We start from the raw sequence: 27,680 nt of genomic DNA, 5'->3' as shown, positions 1-27,680 counted from the left end.
TATGGGTACCATAGTTTCATTGTCAGTTTATAGCACTGATAATGAAAAACTAGTCCAGCACAGGAAACATATGCAATTCCCGTGTGAAGCAATCAGGGGATTATTGCTGGGTCTTTACACTCAATGGTTAAAAAAATAGTGCGACAACAACAACCTTAATTTCTCTTACACCATCTCGTGTTCAAGTTTCACCTATGAGGCTATGAACAGCAATTAGGTTGCCCATTGAGAGGTTGTCGGGACACTTAAAGGCATAATAACTGTTTTTAGGCTAAGTAGTGCTGCTAACGTCATAACGCGGTAGCCCGTGCTTCATGTGTAATTTGGTGGAATGCCCCTTTAACAGTTATACTGTCCCGTTTTAAAACTTGTTGAAAACAGGGTGGGGGCGGGTAGTTTCATTTTCATCTGGCATTGAAATGCAAATAATATACACTTTTTTTTTTACTTGTAAAAAAAAAAAAAATGGTTCACATATTGCCTTCTGGTTTCGAGTTTTCGATGATCCAGTTTCCCTCAAAATTAAGCAAAAAAAAAAGACCCATTCATTTTGCATTTATATAGACAAACAACAAAACCGTTGTTTTCAGGTGTCTACTGACGAGCACCTTGTGTTTGAGTCGCGCGGATAAGCTCACGCACTCATCTCCAGCCGTGACCGCGCCGCGGCGGTGACAGTCGCCATTTTATTTTGAAAATCAAACTGAACTGGAGGCACAGCGACCCTTCCATTTCGTCAAGTTTGTTGTGCGAAACAAGAAGGGATGAAAACCTGAATCACTTTCTTGGGAGCACGGTGAGATTTAAAATATAGTTGGTGAACAACCGTCGACCGAATTATATACAACACATAAACAACGATGTTGATACGGAAGATGAACGTTAGCCAGCAGTGCGGGGGTAGTCTATTTGCTGAAAAGCAGCTGTCATATTGGTCACATCAAAAAACGTAATTTCTGTAATTTAGCAACGTTTTTCGTGCAACGTAGGTAACATAGTTCTCTATAATTACATTAGTCGCATTTTCGCTGGAGACGTTGGCTCTATGTAACGTTTACGCTTCGTTACATGATAGTTTGCGTTTCCAACTAGCATATAATCTTAGCGGTTCCAGACATTAGTCAGTGCCCGTAGAAAGAAGCTAACGTTAACAAGGTTACTGCTAACAGTAGCACGATCGCGCAAACATCCATCCGCAATACGAGGCCTTCACGCTCATGGCAGAGGCATGTGTAACTATCTCGAAACCTTAATACACGGTTAGCTAGACAAAATGGCTCTTAAAAAATTGTAATAAATAATCAGGAAACACAACGTTAGTTGGTTTTGCCGATTCATTCAAACCAGCTTGAAACGGGCTCATGTTGCTAATGTTAGCTTAACGTAAATGCTAACTTGATAGCATTAGCTCTCAGCCAACCGGAGTTGGTGCTATTTCACAGAGGTTAACGTTAGATATGGACACAGATAAGTAATTATGACGAGTATATATATACGACTATACCATTAACTGTGTTGAAGCTAGTTACAGTGTAGCGGATTTCACGGCTAATGCTAACGCTAGCGTATTTATCCTGTAAACATGTTGGCTAACGTTCACTCAAACTTTTCCCCCAGCAAGTGTATATCAGCGTCATGGTAATGTTAGCCTAAAGTACGTGGCTAACGCTAGGTTTACCCACTTCGCACCTGAGTATTGTTTTAAATCAATTCAGTGACTTAGCATGGACTCATTTAGGATGTCTGGTGGGTTTACGATGCTAACCGTTAGGTAAACTGTAAATTTACTCGGATTGCCTGCTAGTAACATTTGCTAACTCGGATTAGCTTGCTCTTTGTTTCAGTGGGTGGTTTTAACTCTCTGTCCGTTAACGTTAGTCGTCAGAAATAGCGGGCTAGCTGCTTTTAATGCTCTGTACTTCTGAATTGGATGATAAACCCGCGGCAGTTATCGTGCTATTGTAAGCGGAAAGTTGGTCAGTTCGGTGAGCAACTTAACTCACGTTAGCATTCAATCTCTGTTCCAGATATTTGGGTGCAGTCGAGGCCTAGTACGAGCTATTGGCACGGCATGTTTACATAACTACAATATATCAGACGAGGTATCGTTCTAAATTACCTAGCTTTAACTGGTATTGGCCGTAGTTTGGGGATGTATTAGCAGATAAATGTCCAGCTAAAATAGACTTCACTGCACTCTGTGTTTGTTATGCACGTAGGCCTCGAATCCTGTCACAGGATTGTGTGGTTCCAATTGAGTGTAAATATTGTCCTGCATGGAAGTAAAACTACAGAACTCAATGTTTAGGGCTGTTTGCATAGGAATTCATCCTTTTGTTTTATATTGTTTTTTCTTTCATTTCTATTGCAAAACGTATTGTGTGTGTAAAACAATACCACTTTTAACTTGTTTGTCCTTTCATTACAGATGCTGAACTTGATTTTAAACTGAAGGACTCTACTTAGCACCAGGACCCACTGATCGGAAAACTTATTTGGAAGCCAACACTTTTTTTACACCTTTGGGGAGGGAGCAGAATTAACCTATCACTGAGGGACTAAAGGGGAATAATGGTGATTTTGCGCCGTGCTCGGCCGCCTGCTTCCGCCCCAACTAGCAATGAATCTTGACTCGCTTTCGCTGGCTTTGTCTCAAATCAGCTATCTGGTGGACAATTTAACAAAGAAAAACTACCGAGCCAGCCAGCAAGAAATACAGCATGTAAGTGGTAACAAAGACATCGAAGTTCTTTTTTTTTTGTACATTAGTCAACAGATATCTGTAAGTTTATCTGTGAAGTGTACTAAAATATCCGCTTGTGTTCACATCTTCTGGATATTTTGCCTGTGCTCTCCCAGATTGTAAATCGTCACGGCCCTGAGGCAGACAGGCATTTACTACGCTGTCTCTTCTCTCATGTGGATTTCAGTGGCGATGGTAAAAGCAGTGGCAAGGACTTTCACCAGGTAATTTTTGATTAGAGATGCATTTATATTTAGTTTTTTAGAATTTATTTTTAATAATTTAATTTTGTTACTAATGTTGTTGGCCCTCCCCTCTTGGAAGTTGAGTATTTTTTACAGGTTCCCCCCCTATGGTCTGTTTTAAACTAGATGAATAGTTTACAGTAAAATTTGTACTAATATGATATTGAAACTTCAAGGAAAAATGGTTTCATATTGACCTAATTGCTGTCCTGGAACAAACATTTGGCACGTCTTACGTTACATCTGTCACATTCACTTATAGATGAGCAGAGCACTGATCATAGAGCCTGACAAACTTCTACATTTCTCATATACCCAGCCGCAGTCATGCACTAAAAGAGTTAGCATTCAGTGTTATTAAAATACAAGATGTGATAAGTTGGACACGTGCTGACACGTTATTTCGGTTGGTTATTTATTCTTCCCACTTTTGCAAAAGGCCAGCTGATTTCTTTGGGATGCTCATTTGAAAGCATAATTTACAATTTCTTTTTACAGCTGGCCCAATTTGACAGTTTAGCCCTGTGTGTGTGTGTGTGTGTGTGTGTGTGTGTGTGTGTGTGTGTGTGTGTGTGTGTGTGTGTGTGTGTGTGTGTGTGTGTGTGTGTGTGTGTGTGTGTGTGTGGTAAACCGAGACTGTGCTTGTAAATCACTGGATGCAAACAACTGTTCTCTGCTCTGAAAGCATTTAGCTTTTGGGATATTTCCTCCCTATTGCCTCCCTTGACCTCGCAACTTAATATATGTGAATGAAAATGGTTCTACGGGTACCCACGAGTCTCCCCTTTCCAGACATGCCCACTAAATGCTAATTCCATGCAGTTAGGGCCAACAACCATGCATCTTCGTACATGCAGTAGAAATGTTATTTTAGCCTATTCTAAATTGTTTCCGCATGGTAGGGTTCCTAAACAATCTTGGTACTGCATAAATTGGATTTGTCTGGAAAGCTGAGTGTCTTGTGGAACCAATGAACTCAATTGTATTCATGTGCCGATGTTATTCCCCATGGTAGCTATTTCATTGTAGTGAGACTTAATGAGTTGTACTTAAAAATTATTTCCCACCATGCTAACAAGACTGAAATTAAATATCACATAACCATTCAGGTACACTGCGCATGCAGGTGCCAGTGTAGACGGGACGTAGATTTGTTGCTTAGTTACAGAAAATACAACATTATTGTACTCTATTAATAAAAGGTTGTGCTTGATACTTAAGATCTTCCTCTACATTTCCCTCAAACAAATGTAGTGAAATGTGTGGTCTTAGTTACAGGGCTGCAGGTCTTGCTCTATTCTCTCTCACACAAATTACATTTAAAAATCAACACTTACAAATCTATCAAAACCTAGATTATTGGACAATAAAACTTGTCGGCAGTAGTAGAATTGTAAAGCTGCTAATAGACGACAAGATCAGCTCCGCCTGTAATCAACCCCAAAACCGTTGCAACAAGTCATGTGATAGCCACCATACACTTCTATCTTCTTCTAAGCCCTTATGCACACTAAACCCCAACATTTGAATAGGCGGCATAAACATAATTCAGTGTTTATTACAGATTGATGACTGGAAAAACTTTACAGAGTTAAAAAAGTTATCAGATTCTTTAATATACAGTCTTAATAGTTTGTTTGTCCCACATTGTGATTATGAATACCGCTTATTGTTTCATATTGATGCTCGTGAGAGACTCGCTGTCTTATCTTATTCTTCACCTGCCCTCTGTTCTCTTGTCTCTCTCCTTCTTCTCGGTACGTTTTGCTTTTCAACTTGCCCAAGACACAGTTTCTGATCCAGGAGTGTGTGTCGCTGATATCCAAGCCAAACTTTATCGCTACTCTGTGTTACGCCGTTGACAATCCCCTGCACTACCAGAAGGTAAGAAGCGGATGCTAGAATGTCGGTGGTATTGCTGTTGTAGCCAGAATGTATTGATAGATACAGTCAAGACTTGAGTTAAGACTTGCAACTGAAAGCAAGAACATGTAGTCCTAGGTTACAATTGGCTGAATGAAAAATCCTGAAAAATGCACTGGCTTTCAGTTGACATATTGGTCTGTAACCAACTTAGGCATCAACTCAGACTCCCATGAGTGGACAGACATTTTGCAGGTTTTCATAAACATTGAAAATATGTTTGATATGTAATATAATATACTTAAACTGTCTTTCAGAGTTTGAAGCCATCGGCCCATTTATTCACTCAACTGAGTAAAGTTCTTAAGCTCAGCAAAGTCCAAGAGGTAAGCCAGCTCTGCCAACCTTCAATGGTACACTACATGGTGTACGTTTGGCAGTTAGCCAGTATTGAATATCAACATGTTTAACCTGAAGAAGTCTATCTGAAATGGTAAAACATAACTGAATGAATTTTTAAATTCTTTAATGATTTTCCAGGTGATATTTGGACTTGCTTTGCTCAACTCCAGCAACGCAGACCTTCGTGGTTTTGGTAAGTAAATCTGGTAGAGCCTGACGTATGTGAACCTGGAGCAAAGATGGTTTGAAACCCTCTTGTATAGAGTATAACTCTGAATGTTAATTAAAAGTATTAAATGTCATCAAAACACTTCTAAATAGTAAACTTACTGCTGATAAGTCTGACTTTTTTAAAGTTAAAACACTAGTTTGGCACAGTTTGCCACGCCCTTTTAATTGTGTGGCTTTGGACGAAAACTTGGCTGAAACTTGTGGCACAAAAACATCCTTTTGCTCTTAAAAACAAAACTTTGATGTTGAACATCAGTTGAACATATTCCTTTCCTGCACTATGGCATTCTTTTTTTGTCGCACCAGCAAATTGATAAACTCAATGATCATAAATGCAAGGCATCGCACACGTCGACGTTGCGTGGCGTAATTCTAAATGCAGGTTTTGAGTTTCATAGACGCCACAAAATACATTTACAGGCTGTCGAGGATAAAATCTGTAAAATACTGACGAGTCGTAGATTGAAGCAGGATTTGAAATTCTCCACTCGGTTAAACATGCAGAGTCTATAAAGGCCAATGGCGTGTTAGTGGCTAAAGTGAAGTATGACTTTGGCTCATCAGTCCAGAAGAAATGGTAGAAAAGCCAGCCTGTGCTTCACTAACTTGTTTTTTAACTGTCTCTCAGCCGCGCAGTTCATCAAGCAGAAACTTCCGGACCTTCTGCGGTCATACGTTGACGCGGATCTCGGAGGAAACCAGGAAGGTGGCTTCCAAGACATTGCCATAGAGGTCTTGCAATTATTGCTCTCCCATCTACTCTTTGGCCAGAAGGGAGCCAGTGGGGTAGGGCAAGAGCAGATTGACGCCTTCCTCAAGACACTTTGCCGAGGTATGGCGGATCGACACAAACTTGTTCTTCAGATACTCGAGCGTATCGATAGCCACAGTTGAAGATGCATTTGTCAAGACTTAAATTGTATTTCAATGTTGCGCTGCCACAATTTCTTTTAACTTTGTATTTCAGATTTTCCCCAGGAGCGCTGCCCTGTGGTGCTCGCACCACTGCTGTACCCTGAAAAACGGGACATTCTCATGGACAGGATCCTGCCGGACTCGGGAGAGTTAGCTAAGACCATGATGGAGAGTTCTCTTGCAGAATTCATGCAAGAAGTTGGCTACATCTTCTGTGCTAGGTGAATTACTTTAAATTCTTCTAACCTAAGCCCACAACACATTCAATGTGCTGTCACATACAACATCAACTGTTTTGCATCAGTAGAAGTTTAAAAAAAATATCGAAGTATATGCCCAGTTGTTAGTTTTTGTTTTACAATAATACAATATCAGTGTGATTTGAAATGACATGTGAATGTTCAAGATGATGGTCCGCACTGACCCGTCCCTTTGTCCCTCCAGTCTGGATGAGTGCAGAAACATAATCCTCCAGTATGGGGTGAGAGAGGTGACCGCCAGCCAGGTAGCCAGGGTCCTGGGCATGATGGCTCGCACCCACTCTGGCCTAACCGATGGCATCCCGCTACAGGTGAGGTGCTTTGTGTGACGCAAGGGCGGCCCGAAGTCGAAGGTCACTTGACTACTTCACTGTAGTTTACTCGATATGGACCAAAGGAGAAGACAACACGTCCATTTCTGTTCACACACACAAACCAATAGGTCTACATGTGAAGTGTTGAAACTAGGTTTGCCTAGTCTGGGTTTTACTTACTTTCACAGAAAATATCGAGACATTACAAAAGGAGGAGGGTCAATTTGAATTGTCTTTGATTGATTTTATGCTACCTGGATATACTGGGCAGGTAGTGACAGTGGGTTAATCAGAGCTCTTTGGTTGGGAATAGCTTTATGTGAAACGTACAGCAAACGTCACATTGACTTAAATAGTGTGGCGTGAACGGATCCCGCCCCGAGGAAAGCGGGACAAGCTTGCGCACCTAACACAGTGGTCACTCCTAACGGCTGTCTGACCAGCGTGGTTTAGTTTCCTCACGGAGGTGTCGGAACAATACCGTAGGCCTTTTATCTCACCCCGTAGCTAAATCGTTAGGATTTTCGGAATTATTGTCTTTCTGAGAGTCTTGTATGGCTACGCCCTAGCCGCTCTTAGTAGGATGTAACTCTTAACACCCAGTATAAATAGTTATGTAGAACGTCTGTACTTTACTATTGCCATTTTATGACTAACACTGCAAAGTCTTCACCCAGGGTACTCGCCTTAAGTTCCTCCGGTAGTCAGTCGTCACTTCTGTATCACACGGTTAACGGAAAGGGAAGAGGGTCAAATTGTTCTAAAAAAAAACAAAACAGAGTCTCTAGGTTGAATCCAGTCACTTACAAATGGTAAGGCTGTTGTTTTATTAACGTTTTTCCAAAGCAATCACATAGAACAATTTCAATTCAATGAAACCGTCTCAGTGGTGCTATTGCTAATAACCCTACTGTTATCAGGCTCTCTGTCAGCTCTTGCTGTGAGTTTTTTTCTTTTTTCTTCATGCTGTCTTCTGATAGTGCACAAAGGGTCTTCTATTCTACCTCTGAGTGGGTAAGACCCCTAAGGGTCTATTAAACAAGTCTATCCCAGACTCTAGAGATGGGGGGGGGAAAGCTGCAGAAGGGACTCCAGTCACCCCTAAGGGTGAAGCCTCTTTGCTCTCAGTTTCACTGCTGCTTTTATGCTACTCTGAGGCTAGAACCTCCCATAATCACATACAGGAGACATCCTGCAACAGAATGTAACTGGTTTGGTCCTGATGGAACCAGAAGCACTGTATATGGCTCAAGTGACTGTTACATAAAGTGTCGAAGCAGGCTATATGTTTCTATCATGAAATAAAACAGTTTATATGTTATGATGGTTATAAAAAGTGTAAACAAGTTATGTTGTGATGTTTATACTTTTATGCTTTCATATTTTTCTACAATCTCTTAACAATAGAAAAACTAAAGCTCTGTAGGGCTGGAGAATTGGTTCATAATGCCTGTGTAATATGAGTCACTCGTGTTTTCAGTCATTTGATTCAATGACTTTACTATGTCCAATAAAGATGAGTGGTCATTTAGTGTACTTGTTTTGGGATTCTTAGCCTTTTAGCAAGCCAGAGCTTACATTTTCATTTATTTCTCCCACAGTCCATCTCTGCTCCAGGAAGTGGGATCTGGAGCGACGGTAAGGACAAGAACGACGGCTCGCAGGCTCACACGTGGAATGTCGAGGTTCTCATCGACATCGTGAAAGAAGTGGTAAGTGTCAACTCAATTGTTCTATCAGGAAAATGTACAGCCAATTGTATATTATCTTTTTATTTTCCACAAACTGCCACTGACGACACTTTCTTAAAATCTAAACCGTTTTGAGTGGGGAGAATGATTGCGATGTGCAGTTGCAACCAAATTTGCACGTCAACTCCACTTCAGCATTTTCCATCAATTTCCCCATCATATTACATTTAAACAGCCGCGAGTCTGATAATCCTTTCACAAAGCCTTGATAATTCCCAGATTACTACAGAGTACCATGTGTCCAGCATTTTATAGTGTCACTCTGGAACTACATTTAGTCAAATTCTGCATCAGTACACACGTTAATACGTGCGCTAGCCTGTTATAAATCTGACACTGAAGGTTACAGAAGTGTTTTTTTTGGTACCAGATTACTTTGAAAAGCCTGCGAAGCTTTCAATTGTGGATTTCTGTCTGTGCCCTAGAATCCCAACCTGAACTTCAAAGAGGTGACGTACGAGCTGGACCACGCGGGCTTTATAATCCGGGACAGCAAAGGCCTGCACATCGTCGTGTATGGCATTCAGAGGGGGTTGGGCATGGAGGTCTTTCCCGTCGATCTCATCTATCGGCCATGGAAGCACGCTGAAGGACAGGTGACTGGCCAACAATGTCTGCATCACGATGATTTGATTCCATGTGTTTTAATTGTAGTTATGGTTGAGCCTTGTATCGCCTCTTTACGTGTCTTGATTGCGTTGTTTCGTTTTTTTCAGCTGTCATTCATTCAGCACTCCCTGATGGGCCCAGAAGTGTTCTCCTTTGCAGACTACCCTTGCCACACTGTTGCCATTGACATCCTTAAGGCTCCACCTGAGGATGACAACAGGGAGATTGCCACCTGGTATGGAGCTTGTTGTAGAAGGCTGTTGCTTCACCTAGCGCATCAAATATATCCTGTGATAATATGTTTAAGAATGGTGACTTGTATTATCTCTATCTGATCGCTATAAGATACTGTAGGAAACCCTGTTCTATGCTCAGAGGTGTAGTTTGACCCACTGAATATGGTTCAGTTGTTGATTAATTGAAGGAGTTGCGGGGCCGATGCTGTTATGAAGCTACAGTGTGTTTCACTGACTGCCCTTAACTCTTAACAGGAAAAGTCTGGACCTGGTGGAGAGCCTGCTTCGGCTATCTGAGGTGGGACAGTATGAGCAGGTGAAGCAGCTGTTCAGCTTCCCAATCAAGCACTGTCCAGACATGTTGGTGCTGGCCTTGCTGCAGATCTCCACCTCCTGGCACACACTGCGCCATGAGCTCATCTCTACCCTAATGCCCATCTTTCTGGGTAACCACCCGAACTCTGCCATCATCCTGCACTACGCCTGGCATGGACAGGTTGGTGTTAATGCTTGTTGATTTGAAGTCATGTTTTTGTCCTGTTTTTTTTTTTGTGTGTGTACTTATAATACCTGGCGGTTATTCTTCCAGGGACAGTCTCCCTCCATCCGTCAGCTGATTATGCATTCAATGGCCGAGTGGTACATGAGAGGGGAGCAGTATGACCAGGCCAAGCTGTCTCGCATCCTCGATGTGGCCCAGGATTTGAAGGTTTGTCGGAATAGACGGAATGATCACACTTGGCGACTTCTTAAACACCTTCAAACTAAAGCAGAATAATTGAGAAATAGCGTTGTTGCACAGTTGATTGTTGCACAGTTGATTGTTGCACAGTTGATTGTTGCATTAAATAATGTTCTTCCATGTGTTTTTAGTCAACAAATTGGAGGATAAAGGGTCATGTATCCTGTGGTGGTCTCTGCTTTATCCTATATATAGGTATGATTATCATGGTCAATGAACCACTGTGTTTTTTTCCCCCCTGCAGTCTCTATCGATGTTGCTGAATGGAACTCCATTTGCCTTTGTTATTGACCTCGCTGCACTTGCCTCTCGCCGTGAATACCTCAAACTTGATAAATGGCTGACTGACAAAATCAGAGAGCATGGGGTAAGTCTTCCAATTCATGTACGTACACAAAAAAAATCAATCAAGCTTGTTGGTGTTCTTGTTTGTCATTGTAATTTGAGAACATTGTATTTTACAATCATTCTGTGTTTTGTCAGGAGCCTTTCATCCAGGCGTGTGTGACATTCCTGAAGAGGCGCTGCCCATCCATAATGGGGGGTCTGGCCCCAGACAAGGACCAGCCCAAAAGCGCCCAGCTGCCCCCGGAGACCTTAGCCACCATGCTGGCCTGCCTGCAGTCCTGTGCTGGGTGAGATGTTATGTGGCTTAGTCCCCATCACTGTACTATTGGTTTGTCTTTTTAAAAACCTGTTTGAGCAAGACTGACAACATTAGACAATAAAAAGGTTAAAGTGAGGCCCAGCTTTAGTTGCGTTTCATGGTGTTTTGACCATGTCTTGAGATGTGCATGTGTAGTTTATGGCAGTATAGTTATTTATAGACACCATCACTCTTAACCTTCCATACATTGTTGTCTAACATCAGAGCTCCTTCACTTTTGTTTCCTCAGGAACGTCTCCCAGGAGCTGTCGGAGACGATCCTGACCATGGTTGCCAACTGCAGCAATGTAATGAATAAAGCCCGACAACCACCACCAGGGGTAATGCCAAAGGGACGTGCCCCCAGCACCAGCAGCCTGGATGCCATCTCTCCTGTACAGGTATCTTCACATGATAGGCACATCATGCCTCTGCGGACAAACTTTGTAATGCGTTTTCAAAACCGCCTCGTATTCCTAAATTGCTAAAAAAGACACTCAAAATGAATTATTGTTATTCTCTTTCTTGTCTTTCTCTCCCTCCTTTGCTCTTCTCTAGATGGAATCCCTGTCCGGCATGGGTTCCTTGAACCTGGGGGTCACAGCCCCCTCCCACACTCAAAGCATGCAGGGTTTCCCAACCTCACTGAGTTCAGCTTTCAGTAACCCTCAGTCCCCAGCAAAGGCCTTCCCACCACTCACCAACCCAAACCCCAGCACACCGTTTGGGGGCATTGGCAGCCTGTCCTCGCAGCTCCCTGGTATGGACTCTGGTACTATGCTATTTTATTTTTTCACTTTAACACAAACAACCAAGACATATGTTCACCCTAAATCAACACGTCATATTGCATCATAGTTTAGTCTCGTCTTTGTTATTCATTGAGAAATGAGACGAGTACAAATTGTTGCAGTTACACTGTTGCTAAGTGTTTTTACTTTACCCTCAGGTCCCTTGGGCACAGGCATCGGCTCTGGTATTGGCTCTAGTCTGGGGATGCCAACTGTCAACACGGACCCCTTTGGCACCAGGAAGATGAGCACACCAGGCCTGAACCCACCCACCTTTCAACAGAGTAAGATGAAGGCCTGTAACTGGTAGTGGCGGTGCTCTGCGCTGCTCACTACTGTGTTTCCTCTGCAGTGATTATGATTCGTAATTTAGATCTATTGCACTTTAGTGTGCCTCACAAATAGAGATGCGTTGATTAATCGGCTGCCGATCAAAACCCGATCTGTGACGTGCTGATCAGTTTCATATTTCCCTTTTTACACACGTGTACCTCATGATAGTTTAATAAAGACAAACAGCAGCACAGACGGTAACGTCACAACCACACACACATCGTCGGTTTGTTAATGAAGGAGACATAACGCTCGCGATTTATCACAACTAAGTCGTAGAGGAACGACTAACTTAATCAGACACTTATTATATTTTAATTCTCATGAATGCTGCTCAGATAAACTGACTCATCTGCTGAGAGCACGGAGTCTTTCTAGCACAGTCCTGCTTATAACTGAAATATCAGCTAACGTTAATGCATTGACTCTCAACCTACTCCGTAAAATGACTATTAGACGAAAGTATATTCTAACGCTATGACTTCAAAGAAAAATCTAGTTTTTTATGAGAAACTTGAATAAACTCTTTGAAGGAGATGTTTTCACAGCAGTATGAAATAGATATTAGAGAGGGAACACAAGCTCTAAGTAGCTTAAAATACATCATTAAAACCATTAATGCCACGGTGCAAGTATTTCAATCATTTGAATTGTCTGTTTTATGCAAATGACAACGTAAAAGGATAACACTAAGAATTACACTGATTTCGGGACAGTAGAAATCATTCTTTCGGGACATTGGTGAAAATGTAGTCTTGAGCCTTGCTGTCAATTATAGTTCTGAGAAAGAAAATCTTGCAATCCCTGCATCTCTACTCTCAATTACAGTTTACAAGAAAAGTTTCAGAAGTATTTACCAAGAGCCTGTAAAAGACTCGTGTGATTTTTAGCACATTGTAAACATTTGGGTGTATGATTTCACTTTCAAACCAAATTGGTTAATCACAGAAGATATGCAGATCAGTCTTCCATTCAGTGTCTGCTTATGCTGACAGCCCCACTTTAATGCTTTCAAGCATCAAAGAGTTCTAACCACCTTCTGTTAAAACACATTCTCTTCATCACTTGACTTCTCAATGTTAACTAATGAATCAATGACTTGGATTACCACATTGAAGCAAATGACAGTCTTCATTAAAGTGTTTGTTCTTTTTTCCTCAGCTGACCTTTCTCAGGTGTGGCCCGAGGCAAACCAGCACTTTAGTAAGGAGATAGACGATGAGGCAAACAGTTACTTCCAGCGCATCTACAACCACCCACCTCACCCCACCATGTCTGTGGATGAAGTACGTAGTGATATTATTCATTCGTCTGTGCCAAAAACACTAACTCAAATCAAACCCACCAGTGAGTACTGTTGTTAACTCCCACTACATCATTGTTCTCCTCCTAGGTGCTGGAGATGCTGCAGAGGTTCAAGGATTCGACCATCAAGCGGGAGCGCGAGGTGTTCAATTGCATGCTACGCAACTTGTTTGAGGAATACCGATTCTTCCCCCAATACCCAGACAAGGAGCTGCACATCACGGCCTGCCTTTTTGGTGGCATTATCGAGAAAGGTCTCGTCACCTACATGGCCCTGGGCTTGGCCCTCCGATATGTTCTTGAAGCCTTAAGAAAACCCTATGGATCCAAAATGTATTACTTTGGAATTGCCGCCCTAGATAGGTTTAAAAACAGGTACTGAAATGTTTTCTTCTGTAAAATGAGTATTAATGTACCAACAGTCCCGTTTGTCTCCGAATAACAACTTTTTTTCATGATTCTAGACTAAAGGACTATCCTCAATATTGTCAACACCTGGCTTCAATTGCCCACTTCTTGCAATTTCCCCACCATTTACAAGAGGTAATCAGGTTTCCTTAATTTAAATGAGCATTTTTAAGGCTTAGTTTGTCTCAACCATGACCCGCGAAGGGCATTCATACATATAGACAAATAAAATCGCGCTCTGCTTCTTTCAATATCCTGTGTGTGCAGTATATCGAGTATGGCCAACAGTCACGGGACCCTCCGGTGAAGATGCAAGGCTCCATCACCACACCTGGCAGTCTGGCACTGGCACAAGTCCAGGCCCAGTCGCAGCAACCTGGTGTCCCCAAGGTCCCACAGCCAGGTCAGCCAAGCACTCTAGTCACCACCACGACGACTACGACCACGGTGGCCAAGACGCCTACCATCACAAGACCAACACCCAGCACCTTCAAGAAGGATGTGCCCGTGAGTTTCTTTGCTAATGTCCATACACCCTGTTATGTGCCTTGTCAATGCCTTTTTATTTTTTTCTGCATGTGAAACTTGGATACAATTTTATTTTTGTTCCTTGCTGCAGCCCTCCATAAACACAACAAACATTGACACCCTGCTGGTGGCCACTGACCAAACAGAAAGGATTGTAGAGCCTCCAGAAAATGTCCAGGAGAAGATCGCTTTCATCTTCAACAACCTTTCCCAGTCCAACATGACACAGAAGGTAGAGTGAAAACAGACACAACACTACTACCTCAACAACCGTATCAGTAAAATAAACTTTAAAAAGAAAAGAAATGTAATCCATTTACGCTTTTCTTTCAGGTTGAGGAGTTGAAAGAGACTGTGAAGGATGAGTTTATGCCCTGGGTGTCTCAATACCTGGTGATGAAGCGTGTCAGCATTGAGCCCAACTTTCACGGTCTTTACTCCAACTTCCTGGACACGCTCAAGAACCCTGAGTTTGTGAAGATGGTCCTCAATGAGACTTACAGGAATATCAAGGTAAGAGTGATGAGAAGATGGTCACTTGAGGGCTTCAAAGTCTTCAGAAGCATACATTTCTTGTTCTTTTTCTTATTTACTGCCTACTATAACTATGATATTGACTTCTGAAGTCCCAGCAACACTGAAGAGGGCTGAAACATTGGCTAAATACTGACACTCCCATCCCTGAATTTTTTTAAATGTCTTCAGGTTCTTTTGACCTCTGACAAGGCAGCTGCCAACTTCTCTGATCGCTCCCTGCTGAAGAACCTGGGCCACTGGTTAGGCATGATTACACTGGCCAAAAACAAGCCTATCCTCTACACAGTAAGTGTTTGTAATATTACTTTTGGAGTGTTGTTTCATTGCGTGGTGGATCTGTCTGCTTTCGAGTTGGCTGACATTTTTTTCTCCTTTTCCCAGGATCTGGAAGTCAAGTCTCTGCTACTGGAAGCCTACATTAAAGGCCAGCAGGAGCTACTGTATGTCGTTCCCTTTGTGGCCAAAGTTTTGGAGTCCAGTCTACGAAGCATGGTTAGTAAAATAGGTTCAGACTGAGAGGCGTCTCCATGCCGTTGACATTCCCTCAAACCACTGACAAGTAGTCATGCTGGCATATTTACTTCAGTTAAAAGTAACTTTTACACACACAGTCCGTATGCTTACCCGATTCCACTGTTTGAGGTTCTGTGGATTCACTAATGTGTGCGTCTCTGATGTTGTAGATCTTCAGGCCCCAGAACCCCTGGACCATGGCCATCATGAATGTTCTCGCTGAGCTGCATCAAGAACATGACCTCAAGGTAAAACATTATTCTTCCTGTGCTCAACTCCAAGCAGCTCTTTGGAATGTAGTCCGTCTAAATCCTAGTTAAAAAGAATTGTTTTGGTACCAGATATGATGTTCCAAAACAGAATGTCTGCTTGCTAACGATTACCCAGCTAGATCCCAGCCATCATAGAAATAAACATTTTTCACCAGTGACTACATTTACATCTTTTGAAACTGAACAATTGTGATTGCGTCTCACATGGTTTTCTCTTGTTTTCTGCAGCTCAACCTAAAGTTTGAGATTGAAGTTCTGTGTAAGAACTTGTCTTTGGACATCAATGACCTCAAGCCAGGGACCTTGCTGAAGGACAAAGAGAAGCTTCAGAGCCTGGAGGAGCAGCTGTCTGCACCAAAGAAGGAGGCAAAGCCTCCAGAGGAGATGCTGCCAGTTGTCAGCACAGGTGGATGCTCCATATTTACTTTGAACTTTGCGCTGTTTTCTTTGATTTCTTTGTCATATCACCTATTCCTGTTGTCATGTCAGGTCTGTCTTCACTACTTGAAGTTCTTTGACATTTTTTTTTTTTTTAAAAGGTCATGCTAAAAAGCTCAGTACTGCTTGTTTTTGTTGCCTATGTGTACTTGCTGTTTATGTTGTCTGAATAACCAGCTGTCTTATTTGATTTTAATCAAATGTTTGTTTTGTCACCAACAGGAGACTTTGTTCCGTTTGCAGCCCCTCCCTCAACCCCTGCTGCCACCACCACCGCTTGCACAACCACCGGGCCCCCGACCCCACAGTTCAGTTACCACGACATCAACGTGTATGCCTTGGCAGGCCTGGCTCCACACATTAATATAAATGTCAACGTAAGTGTTGAGTACCTGCAACCCACTGATGGAGAAGTCATCGTTACACTTGAGGAAACATGCGATGCACACACTTAATGTTTTCTTGTTGCTTTTATCCTTTTGATTGTCTTTGTTTGACTTTTCTGTCACGCCTCCCCGTCTTGTCTCTAGATCCCGCTTCTACAGGCCCATCCCCAGTTGAAGCAGTGCGTTCGGCAGTCGGTGGAGCGAGCTGTTCAGGAGCTGGTGCACCCTGTGGTGGACCGCTCTATCAAAATCGCCATGACAACCTGTGAGCAGATCATCAGGAAGGACTTTGCCCTGGACTCGGAGGAGTCCCGCATGCGTGTGGCTGCCCACCACATGATGAGAAACCTGACCGCTGGCATGGCCATGATTACCTGCCGCGAGCCCCTGCTCATGAGCATCGCCACCAACCTTAAGAACAGCTTTGCTGCTGCACTGAGGGTACGCTGAATGAAACACGAGGGCTCCTTTATCGCTAGTGTTCCATAAGATATGAAGAGACTAAGAGCTGTCTTACCTTTCCCCTTGTACACTTCCTGCTGCTTTAACTTGAGGTGTTTATTCCCTCAGGCACCAACACCCCAACAGAGGGAGATGATGGAAGAGGCTGCAGCCAGGATTGCTCAAGACAACTGTGAACTGGCTTGTTGCTTCATTCAGAAAACAGCGGTGGAGAAGGCTGGCCCTGAGATGGACAAGAGACTAGCCACGGTGAGACTCCACAGCCCTGAATATTAATGTTTCCAATACATGAACTATGGCTAGACTGGTAGACCGTTTTATTTTAGAGGCCTACTGCTCTGCTAGGAGGCATGGGGCTTGTTAGAGTTTCATTCACATCTTTTAGGTTTTCCATAAAAGTAAAAGTGTCCAATTTCTTGATTGGGTTTTTCATAACTTAACTCTTTCAGGAGTTTGAGCTGAGGAAGCACGCCCGCCAAGAAGGACGTCGCTATTGTGATCCGGTTGTCCTGACTTACCAGGCTGAACGTATGCCTGAGCAGATCAGACTCAAGGTAAGTCCGCTGTAGCATCCAGTAATGCAATAAGTCCAAACACAATATACTGATACATCAGATACCGGATCTGTCCGAAAGGATCATGATTCTGTTGATCTGCAGATGGACCACAGTGTGAAATAACAGTAACTAACTTACTTTTTGTGTTGTAGGTGGGAGGAGTGGACCCGAAGCAACTTGCTGTGTATGAGGAGTTTGCCAGGAACGTTCCAGGTTTCTTACCCAGCAATGATCTCTCCCAACCCACTGGCTTCTTGGCTCAGCCCATGAAGGTGAGTTCTTTAAAACAGAACTTGAGAGCTGAAAAGGGAAGGTTGAAAGGTGCTACAGTTCTCATTTATAATCATCATGAATGTTCATTTATTTTCTGATTTGTGCCAATCTTGACCAAGAGCAAAACAATTACCCTAAATTTCTGTCTTATAATACAGTAAATGAATAAACTACGACAGTGCCTCTTGTGTTAACATGAGGACATGTTAAACCCACAGAAGTTGACTCTGTCTCTATGTATCTCGTGTCCACAGCAGCAGGCATGGGCCACAGATGACGTGGCTCAGATCTACGATAAGTGCATGGCAGACTTGGAGCAACACCTTCACGCCATCCCTCCAGCCCTGGCCATGAACCCCTTGACCCAGGCTCTGCGCAGCCTGCTGGAAGCCGTGGCCTTGGCGAGGAACTCCAGGGACGGCATCGCAGCACTTGGCCTTCTGCAGAAGGTTAGGGCGGTTACCGTTACGGCTGCAGTCTAGTCTTCCCGAATGGTGCGAGGGAGACGTAATCTACGCCGACCTGTTTTACTAACTTTGCTTTGCTGTTTCCCAGGCTGTGGAAGGTCTTCTGGACGCTACTAGTGGTGCTGATGCTGACTTGCTGCTCCGCTACAGGGAATGCCACCTGCTTGTGCTCAAAGCCCTTCAGGATGGACGTGCCTATGGACCACAGTGGTGCAATAAGCAGATAACCAGGTGAGTCACTGATTTGAATCCTACAAAGAGAGATTGTAATTCTGAACAGTTATTTGCTTTAATGGATGTTTAAAAGAAGTAAAATGCCCCCCCCCCCCCCCCCCCCCCCCCCCCCCCCCTCCCCGTGCTTCAGGATATAAGGCAGTTAAATATATAGCATATTTAATAGTTCTGCTCGGTGTGTTTTGCTGTGATTGTTTGCAGGTGTCTGATTGAATGTCGTGATGAGTACAAATACAACGTAGAGGCAGTGGAGCTTCTGATCAGGAACCATCTGGTCAACATGCAGCAGTATGACCTGCACCTGGCACAGGTACACATCACTCATGGAGTCATTTGATATTTTATCTTTATCTTATGTTTTGGTTAGATGTAAATAATTAGGCAGTCCTAAAAATCTACGTACGACTTTGTCGTGGTGTCAAGTTTTGTTCTTTTCTGGAGGTGCAAATGCCCTGTATGTTGCTGTGCACCTTGATCAATAGGTCTGTGAATCAGTTGTCTGGCTGAGAGACATTTAAAGTGCCATGACGAGCTTCTTTTCTTCTAGTCAATGGAGAATGGACTGCACTACATGGCAGTCGCTTTTGCCATGCAGTTGGTGAAGCTCCTGCTGGTGGATGAACGCAGCGTCAGCCACGTCACAGAGGCCGACCTCTTCCACACAATCGAGACTCTGATGAGAACCTGTGCACACTCCAGAGCCAACGCACCGGAGGGGTAAACGACTGCAATGTTAAAAATTGAGAAAGCCATTTTAAGATTTTGCGAAGTCAAATCAAGTGACTTTCATGTGAGAGGAGGTAAAACTGACTCTGGTGTCTCTCTGTCCTCCTTCCCAGCCTTCCCCAGCTGATGGATGTTGTTCGCTCCAACTATGAGGCCATGATTGACCGGGCCCACGGAGGACCCAACTTCATGATGCACTCTGGGATTTCACAGGCGTCAGAATATGACGACCCTCCAGGCCTGAGGGAGAAGGCCGAGTATCTCCTGAGGGAGTGGGTCAACCTGTACCACTCGGCTGCTGCCGGCAGGGATAGCACCAAAGCTTTCTCTGCCTTTGTCGGCCAGGTAAGCACTCTTTAATCCGTTTAAAGTCAACCGCAAAAGGACCCTTGAGCATCATTTAGATTTTCTTACGTTTCTTTTTCCTTCCAGATGCACCAGCAGGGCATCCTGAAGACGGATGACCTGATCACGAGGTTCTTCCGGCTGTGCACAGAAATGTGCGTGGAGATAAGCTATCGGGCTCAAGCCGAGCAGCAGCACAACCCAGCAGCCAGCGCAGCCATCATCAGGGCCAAGTGTTACCACAACCTGGATGCCTTCGTTAGGCTCATAGCCCTGCTGGTCAAACACTCTGGAGAGGCCACCAACACAGTGACAAAAATCAACCTCCTCAACAAGGTACTGTGTAGAAACTATTACGGCACGTCGTAGAACATTTGGTTGCACTAACGAAACACTTGAGGGATGTCTGTGTCCGCTTAAATGTAGAAGTGTAATTGTTATGAAATTGTGTGTGACGAGGTTTATTCTGGAATAAGAGTGTTACAAAGATTTGAAAGGTTAAATCATTTAATTCAACGACTGAGTTAAAACAGTTTGATATGAGTGTATCAGAATCCTTCTGGAAAGCCTGATGTAATAATAAAAAGGGAAATTGCATCATCAACATGCTCATCTCCTCTGTAGATACTGCTGGCGCCCACTCTGATTGCGCCCTACATTGTTGTTACAGGTGCTGGGTATCGTAGTGGGGGTGCTGATTCAGGACCACGATGTCCGTCAGACAGAATTCCAACAGCTGCCCTACCACCGCATCTTCATCATGCTGCTGTTGGAGCTCAACGCTCCCGAACATGTTCTGGAGACCATCAACTTTCAGACGCTCACCGCCTTCTGGTAGGACAGCCACCTCCATTCAGAGAAAGGCTCGCCTGGTGCCGATACTGAATGTTTTAAACGTTTCTGTCCAAATGTGATTGCTGCACTTTGACTCACTTTTTCTTTTTTTTTTTCTTTTCTTTTCTTTTCATGTGCAGCAATACCTTCCACATCCTGAGACCCACCAAAGCACCCGGCTTTGTGTACGCCTGGCTGGAACTCATCTCCCATCGCATCTTCATCGCCAGGATGCTAGCGCACACTCCGCAGCAGAAGGTATGCAAGAATCAGATAACGGACACACTTTAACTACCTCGCATTTAGTGTTGTTGATGCGTAAATGTCGCTGCTTTCTCCATATGTGTGCTTTTTGAATTGTTGGTCTAATAGACTGTTTTCTCTTAGGGTTGGCCCATGTACGCACAGCTGCTGATTGATCTCTTCAAGTACCTGGCCCCGTTCCTGAGGAATGTAGAGCTCAACAAACCTATGCAAATCCTCTACAAGGTGCTCTCTCGTTTTTAGAATTACATTTTTTTTACGTGTATTGACTGTTCTTTATTGTTTTTGTTAATGTGCGAATGTTTCCTGTTTTTAAAGTTTGGATTACAGAACCTCTGTGCTCCCTCTTGACATCTGTTGCTTCTTTTCCGTTTCAGGGCACGCTGCGGGTGCTCCTGGTCCTGCTGCATGACTTCCCAGAGTTCCTGTGTGACTACCATTACGGCTTCTGTGATGTTATCCCACCCAACTGCATTCAGCTCCGCAACCTCATCCTCAGTGCCTTTCCACGCAATATGAGGCTCCCTGACCCTTTCACACCCAATCTCAAGGTACAGCTGATTATACATTCCCCGATGTTTCAAAGCATAGCTCAGATCAGCAGAAGCTATGAGCTTTTCAGCTTTGTTTAGACTGATCTCATGAGCCCGTGTTTTATTAACGCCCCGGCTGCAGGTGGACATGCTGAGTGAGATCAACATCGCGCCTCGTATCCTCACCAACTTCACAGGCGTGATGCCTTCCCAGTTCAAGAAGGACCTGGACTCATATCTGAAGACTCGTTCACCAGTCACCTTCTTGTCTGAGCTGCGCAGCAACCTGCAGGTAGAAGCGGTCTCAAACCTTTATTTAAAATGATTAGACTTCAACAAAGGGCTTTTAAAAAAAAATGTATTTGTAATCTTTGTCTCCCAGGTGTCTAACGAGCCAGGAAACCGCTACAACATCCAGCTGATCAATGCTCTAGTGTTGTACGTAGGCACACAGGCAATCGCTCACATCCACAACAAGGGCAGCACCCCCTCCATGAGCACGATCACCCACTCTGCACACATGGACATCTTCCAGAACCTGGCCGTGGACTTGGACACCGAGGGTAAGAACCAGCTTTCTGTCAGTCACTGCTGCAAAAACATCATTTTTAAAAGCAGCTTTTGGGAAAGTTTACATTATATTTAGATATTCAACATGTGTGCTTAACAAAAGCGGAGCACTCAGGTTTCTGCCGTCATGTGTTTCCAGGGCGTTACCTGTTCTTGAACGCGATCGCCAACCAGCTGCGCTACCCCAACAGCCACACTCACTACTTCAGCTGCACCATGCTCTACCTGTTCGCCGAGGCAAACACCGAGGCCATCCAGGAGCAGATCACCAGGTGAGACCCGAGTCTGAGTGACCTCAATATTCCTGCTGGGGGAAAAAAACATCGAACCGCCCCCGAGCGGAGGTTTTGGCTACAAAGTGCCGTCGGTTCAAGCTTTCTCCATCTCTTCCAGGGTTCTGTTGGAGAGGCTGATAGTGAACAGGCCCCACCCATGGGGTCTCCTCATCACCTTCATCGAGCTGATCAAGAATCCTGCCTTCAAGTTCTGGAGCCACGACTTTGTGCACTGTGCTCCCGAGATCGAGAAGTAGGTTCATATTGGCGTGTTGATGGCAGAATGCATTCATTGTTGCTGTCTTAAGGAGACTTTTGATGACGCGGTGATGTCCGCCTGATCTTCCCCCAGCGCTGCTGCTCTCTAACAGATGGTCATGTTCTCTCCCCTCAGGCTGTTCCAGTCAGTGGCCCAGTGCTGCATGGGACAGAAGCAGGCCCAGCAGGTGATGGAGGGCACCGGTGCCAGCTAGCCGGTGCACCAGCCAGCTTGTAGCCCTCGGGAGAAGACGCCGCGGCCTTGACTCACTCCCCCACCACCACACTCACCTCTCTCTAAACTGTCGGCACTGGATAAACTGGCAACCACAGTCATTTGAAATGTGGATGAAATGACTACTGCTCACGGATCTAAGGAGTTAGATTTTTGTTTATCCCTCTGGGGCTGAATTGAGATGGAGAGAATGGATTGGGACATGCTGTTTAATATACTTTTTTTTTTTTGATGCTTTGATGTAAATATTGGAAAAAAGGGAGAACGGGCGAGTAGATGTGTGGAGAGCAATGCACATGTCGAATAAAATGTATCCTGACATGTAAAAGACATGAAAACATATTTTCACTCACTACCAAAGTCCTTGGTTTGCTTCCCTCCCACACAAACCTTTTTTTCTGACTTTTTTTTTTTTTGTTGCTTTCAGAGGCTGAATGGTAGATGATTGAAGAAAAAAAAAAAAGAAGCTGCCTGCTACTTTCATTTGATTCCTTTTTATCTCTGAGTGGGACAGGAAGATGAAGTTTAGTCTCCCAGTTGGGGTGGGGGGGGTCTACTCCGGGCGTGTCGGTGGAGACGGTTTGCTGATGGTTCGTCCACGGTAAACTGGCTCTGGAAGTCTCTCCCTGGCACTTGTAAATTGTGCAAAGTGATGGCGACATTGTATCTTGACGATTTGTACAAAGATCCAAATTGAAGAACAACAATAGAAGGACCAATACAGCCCATTTTGTAACATTTTGAATGTTTTGTAAATGTATTGGTCCATGTGTTGTATTTTGTAGTCCTTTCTAGTTTGCCTTTAGTTCTTGCTACTTAACTGCAGTATGCGTACATACAGGAAATAAAGCATTCAAACTGCAAGGCATCTGTGTTCATTCAGGACTACGGGAGTTATGTGATGGTGTTGATATACCAGCTGTATCAAAAGTGGATGAACATAATTCATATATATTGTTACTTACGAACCTATTGTTTCTATATTCCTTTAAGTTCTAAGCAAGGTTTAAATGTTTCTCAGCATCACAATCAATGTGTAGACCTACTTTTGAAACACTGTTTTTGTTAGTTTACATTTAAATTTAGAAAAAGTGAAATGCTCTGTTGTGTACGTCCAGTGGACTGAGTGGTCTGCTGTGCCGACGAAAGATTCGAGACTACAAAATGTTGCACATTTAACTATGAATGACTTCTAAATAAGATAAGAAGCAGCAAATATAACTTTATACATCCCTGATTATTTTGCCGCCAGTCATTGACGATCTGCATTGACAGATACAGATGCTTTTGTTTGATTATAGCAGCTGGTCTAAGAGGCTCCAGACTTTGTTTTCTGCCAACGTCCCAAACATTATTTGAACCACTCAGGAGTCAGTGTAAACCATTAACGGTTCTAAAAGGGATCCTTTTATTTTGTTAATAAATTCTTCATAAAATACTATTCAAATAACGAAATGAAAGATGTTTTTATTGATGAAAACAAATCTTGTCAATAGTTTGACTGATGTATTATGTTTAGAGCCAGTATTAGGAAGTTAAACCGCTCATAATTCCCTCTATATCTATGTTGTAGTGGATACATCTTCAAACAACTGTTTATTCAAGTTCATCACCAAAACTACATTTTATGAGATCACGTGAACATAACGTTATTTTAATTTCACTGAACAGAGCCTGAACGCATCATAATGTAACTGAACGCTTCGTTCTCGTGTCAATTTAAACACTGACTGGTTGTTTAAAATGAAACTATCAGAGATCGGCGACTAGAAAAGCATGAATGCTGATTTCCTGATTTCATATTTTACTGAATATTGGCGGATAAATATTGTCAGTAAAGCTTTACTTCACACGATGATGGTTAACATTAATCTGTGAAATGAATCCGCTGTTCACACGCGTGCCGAATCGTGAGGGGGGATCCGTACGGATCACGGCCCGACAGTGGGCCGCTACACCACTGCTTATAAAGTGTAGCTACTGATACCTGCACTGGTTCACTTTTGGCATTATTTGCACAAAGACTCAATTTCTACTATATGCTAAAAATAAAATAAGAAAAATCTAATTCTCAGGTTTCTGATCCACAGCAAGAATATATTTGCATATTTAGAAAAATATAGAAAGTTATTTATTTTGCAAATGATGCAGTCATAATGATCCCTATTTCATGAACAGATTACAACATCTTGCGTATCAACACTGATGGTGTATATTAACGGGAGTGCAAAACAAGGACTGTGGAAAAAACTTTATTGACAGCAATTTTAGATATTTCAGTTTCACCATTGAGATAAAAAAATAAAAAGTCCTCCAGCGGTGTGCCTCACTGCTGCAGCTGGAGTCATGACTCTGTGAGCTCCATCAGTCTGTGCAGGATGCTCTTCTGTCCACAGCGGACCTGCAGCGCCTTCTGCTTCCTGCTGCTCAGTCCTTCAAACGCCGCCTTGTCCTCCATCAACGCCTGGTCGCTCTTCACACCACCCTCCTCCTCCCCCATGTCTCCGTAGGACCTCACAGTCAGGCGGGCTGCTTCGTGAATTAGCCTTTTCCACGAAGCCTTTAATCCGGGGAGCCCCTCGTTAGAGAAAGCGAGGGAAATCTCGTCCTCCTCATCTTCCTCCCAGCCAACTCCTCCTTTGACATGCACAGCACCTGAAAATACACAAAGCGAGAGTTGCGTTTCAAATATTCATCCCCAAAAAAAGTGGTCTGGTGTGTTGTTTTTCTTTCAGGTTTCCCGTCTCACCTTGAGCACAGTATGGAGCTCCGCGTCCGTCAGGCAGCCCTGTTTGCCAAAGACGATGGCTCCTTTCTCTTGCATCATCCGACACAGCACCTCCCGCTGCTCCTCCGCCAGCTGCCGGTCCACATCGGACTGAACACCTGCAAAGAGAAGAGGAGGGTTGAGAGGAAGCACAGAGTAACGGGGTTGTATTTCTCTCGTGTGGTACGGCCAACTCGTCAACTCTTTCGAAACACATCCGTCGACCTCGTCACCTTGCGTGGCGACCTTGTACAGGTTGCTGACGGGGACGTCGGCGGTGTCGTTGCCGTTGCTCCGGTAAGGCTCCGTGAAGCCGTACATGTGCAGCAGCTGCCAGTTGGCCATCTGCCCGTAGGTGTTCAACACCTCCTCGCCTTTGCGGATGGGGCGCACGCACACCATCTTCAAACTGCCCTGAGAAATGAGTGCACAGTTAGTTCACACTTCAGGTAAATCCAGATGTTTTGAAACAAGAAAAGTTCCATCGTTATTAGGAGCTGAGGGCTCCCCTCACCGGTGTAAACTCCAGATTTGCATTGTGATTGGACACATGGTTAAGCATGTCGGCCATGGGAACCATCATCGGTGGGTTCGGGGCCTTCTCCTCTTCGTCCTCGTCCTCCTCCTCGTCTTCACTATCCTCCTCTTCCTGTGGCTCTTGGAAACTACAGAGAGGAGGATGGGGACGAATTTAGAGGAACAACGAGGATCCACATACTTTTGAGTGCGTGTGTCTTTTGTCCCACACTCACTAACCTGTAGGCCATGACGAAGGCCACCAGCTTTGTGTACAGCTCCAGTGTGTGTGTGTCGGGGTTCCACAGGTGGGGATGCTTGGCGATGAAGGGGAGAACCACGTCTGTGTATTCCCTCTGAATGTTAGCCAGGTCTGTGTCCACAGCCTCTGGAACACCTGTTCCCCTCAACAGTCCGTCTCTCTCCTCTTTAGACCTGAACGAATGAACTGCAGATTACTGAAGAGAAAGCTAGAAATTCAAGCTGCTCCTGTGGTTGGCAATGGGACAGCTTTTTACTGATTTAGGATAGGGTTTAGACACGGACTTAAATCTGTTTCTTACCAGAACATGGGGTGGTCCAGCGTCTTGAAGTCGGTCCAGAGCGAGAGGTAGGGTTTCCAATGGGACCGTGGAGATGTGTATTCATACAGCAGAGTCAGCAGCAGGGGAACCCAGCCGGACGAGCTCTCCAGAGACGAGCTCTCTGTGACGGGTAAAAGGAGAAGGTTACAAACAGACGGGCGGGCGGAGGCGGCTTCGGTCTCGCTAAAGCGTCTTTGTCACTACAAACGATCACCTTTGTTCAGCACGACGGAGACCTCGGTGGTTTCCTGGTGGAGAAGAGCCGATCTGGGGACGGTGAATAAAACCTCTCCCTCCTCTATGTTGTCCTCAGCCAGCATCCCGTACTCGGCCACGGTGCCCTCTTTGCTCACACACACCTACAGAGAGACACACCTTCTTCAGAAACTTTTGACAAATACTGAACAATGAAAAACTAAATGGCCTAAACAACAAAATACATAGACTGCCTGGTTGACAGACTGATTCATATTCAGGGTAACACACCTTATTGCTGAGTACCAAGCCGACTCTGTTGCACCACTGTAGAAAGTCCTGCAGCGGATTAATCTCTGAACCATCATCGAACTGTCGGCGCATGGATATATAAAAAAGAGCATTCACACAAGCATCAATAACACGTGGGATCTAGTGCTGTGGAGCACTTGGTTTCACCGTAAAACTACATTTACACTGACAGTCATCGCTGTACATTAGCTTCGCTGTGAGTGAACGAGTAATTAGGAAATAAATAGCACCAACAGCTGGAACACAACGTGTCATGCGTTAATGACTTTGGCTAGAAAGCTCAGTAACGTTAGATGGTACCCAACTTTACACCACATAACGTTACAGAAGCTGTACCATCAGTATGTACCAGAAGCAACTAACTACTCACACCTGAAGCTAACTAACTGTGCAGTGTAGCAAATTTAGTGCATAACGTTACACAGACACATTGTACGGACTGTTTGGTTTTTTATTAATACAAATTAAACTGTAACCTTGGGTCGTTTCGCTTTGGTTGCCATCTTGTCGATGTAGTTCCTCAGGACTCAGTGGGTCCTGGGTCTCTACACGAGTGTGTGAAGAACCAGCTCGAGCATGCGGACTGTGACAGAGCGAGGGTTTAATGTGACCCAAACGTAGGCTTGCAGGCAAGTAATGGATATGTATAATCTGGCGTTTTGACTTTTTTGGGGACTACCTCCCAACGTCCACGCTCGTGGACTTTAAGACGTGTTCTAACAAAGTCCATACAGGGTTTTATGGCTGTTCATCTGTCAAATAGCAGAGTTCTTGAGGGCGCCCTCACAGACATTTCGAGCCTTTC

The 27,680-nt window shown here is 44.1% G+C and overlaps 2 protein-coding genes across 5 annotated transcripts; one reads left to right on the top strand and one right to left on the bottom strand.

The window, feature by feature from the left end:
• Positions 1–684: 684 nt before the first annotated feature.
• On the top strand, positions 685–23,359 carry cnot1 (CCR4-NOT transcription complex, subunit 1; the record flags this gene model as incomplete). Of its 4 annotated transcripts, none has more annotated exons than XM_079163164.1 (49): positions 685–796; positions 2,429–2,722; positions 2,860–2,967; positions 4,774–4,872; positions 5,169–5,237; positions 5,392–5,446; positions 6,113–6,316; positions 6,452–6,620; positions 6,844–6,970; positions 8,575–8,685; positions 9,150–9,320; positions 9,441–9,568; positions 9,825–10,065; positions 10,159–10,278; positions 10,556–10,678; positions 10,795–10,946; positions 11,208–11,358; positions 11,516–11,717; positions 11,907–12,032; positions 13,243–13,367; positions 13,475–13,761; positions 13,851–13,929; positions 14,062–14,301; positions 14,414–14,554; positions 14,656–14,835; positions 15,028–15,144; positions 15,241–15,351; positions 15,543–15,620; positions 15,873–16,050; positions 16,305–16,459; positions 16,613–16,909; positions 17,039–17,179; positions 17,380–17,484; positions 17,640–17,759; positions 18,015–18,209; positions 18,316–18,458; positions 18,663–18,771; positions 19,009–19,178; positions 19,301–19,532; positions 19,620–19,868; positions 20,203–20,366; positions 20,507–20,624; positions 20,754–20,855; positions 21,008–21,181; positions 21,306–21,455; positions 21,546–21,726; positions 21,873–22,005; positions 22,127–22,261; positions 22,403–23,359. In XM_079163164.1, the coding sequence occupies exons 2-49, from the start codon at positions 2,621–2,623 to the stop codon at positions 22,479–22,481; spliced, it is 7,146 nt and encodes a 2,381-aa protein (XP_079019290.1). In that variant the 5' UTR covers positions 685–796; positions 2,429–2,620. The 4 variants fall into 4 exon arrangements, with proteins under 4 accessions (XP_079019290.1, XP_079019289.1, XP_079019288.1 ...); XM_079163163.1 differs by having other exon boundaries at positions 14,053–14,301; XM_079163162.1 differs by having other exon boundaries at positions 11,516–11,729; positions 14,053–14,301.
• A 1,380-nt stretch (positions 23,360–24,739) lies between these two features.
• On the bottom strand, positions 24,740–27,422 carry setd6 (SET domain containing 6, protein lysine methyltransferase). Its single transcript, XM_079163167.1, is given in 10 exon segments — positions 24,740–25,132; positions 25,135–25,156; positions 25,251–25,387; positions 25,502–25,682; positions 25,783–25,933; positions 26,025–26,219; positions 26,348–26,489; positions 26,583–26,727; positions 26,855–26,935; positions 27,352–27,422. Coding segments are annotated over 10 exon segments (1,368 nt in total). The 5' UTR covers positions 27,379–27,422; the 3' UTR covers positions 24,740–24,845.
• Positions 27,423–27,680: the final 258 nt, after the last annotated feature.

Source organism: Pholis gunnellus (genome assembly GCF_910591455.1).
Source record: "Pholis gunnellus genome assembly, chromosome: 7".
NCBI classification, from domain to species: Eukaryota; Metazoa; Chordata; class Actinopteri; order Perciformes; family Pholidae; genus Pholis; species Pholis gunnellus.
Note: the sequence above shows the minus strand (reverse complement) of the source record. Positions and strands in the feature narration are given on the sequence as shown.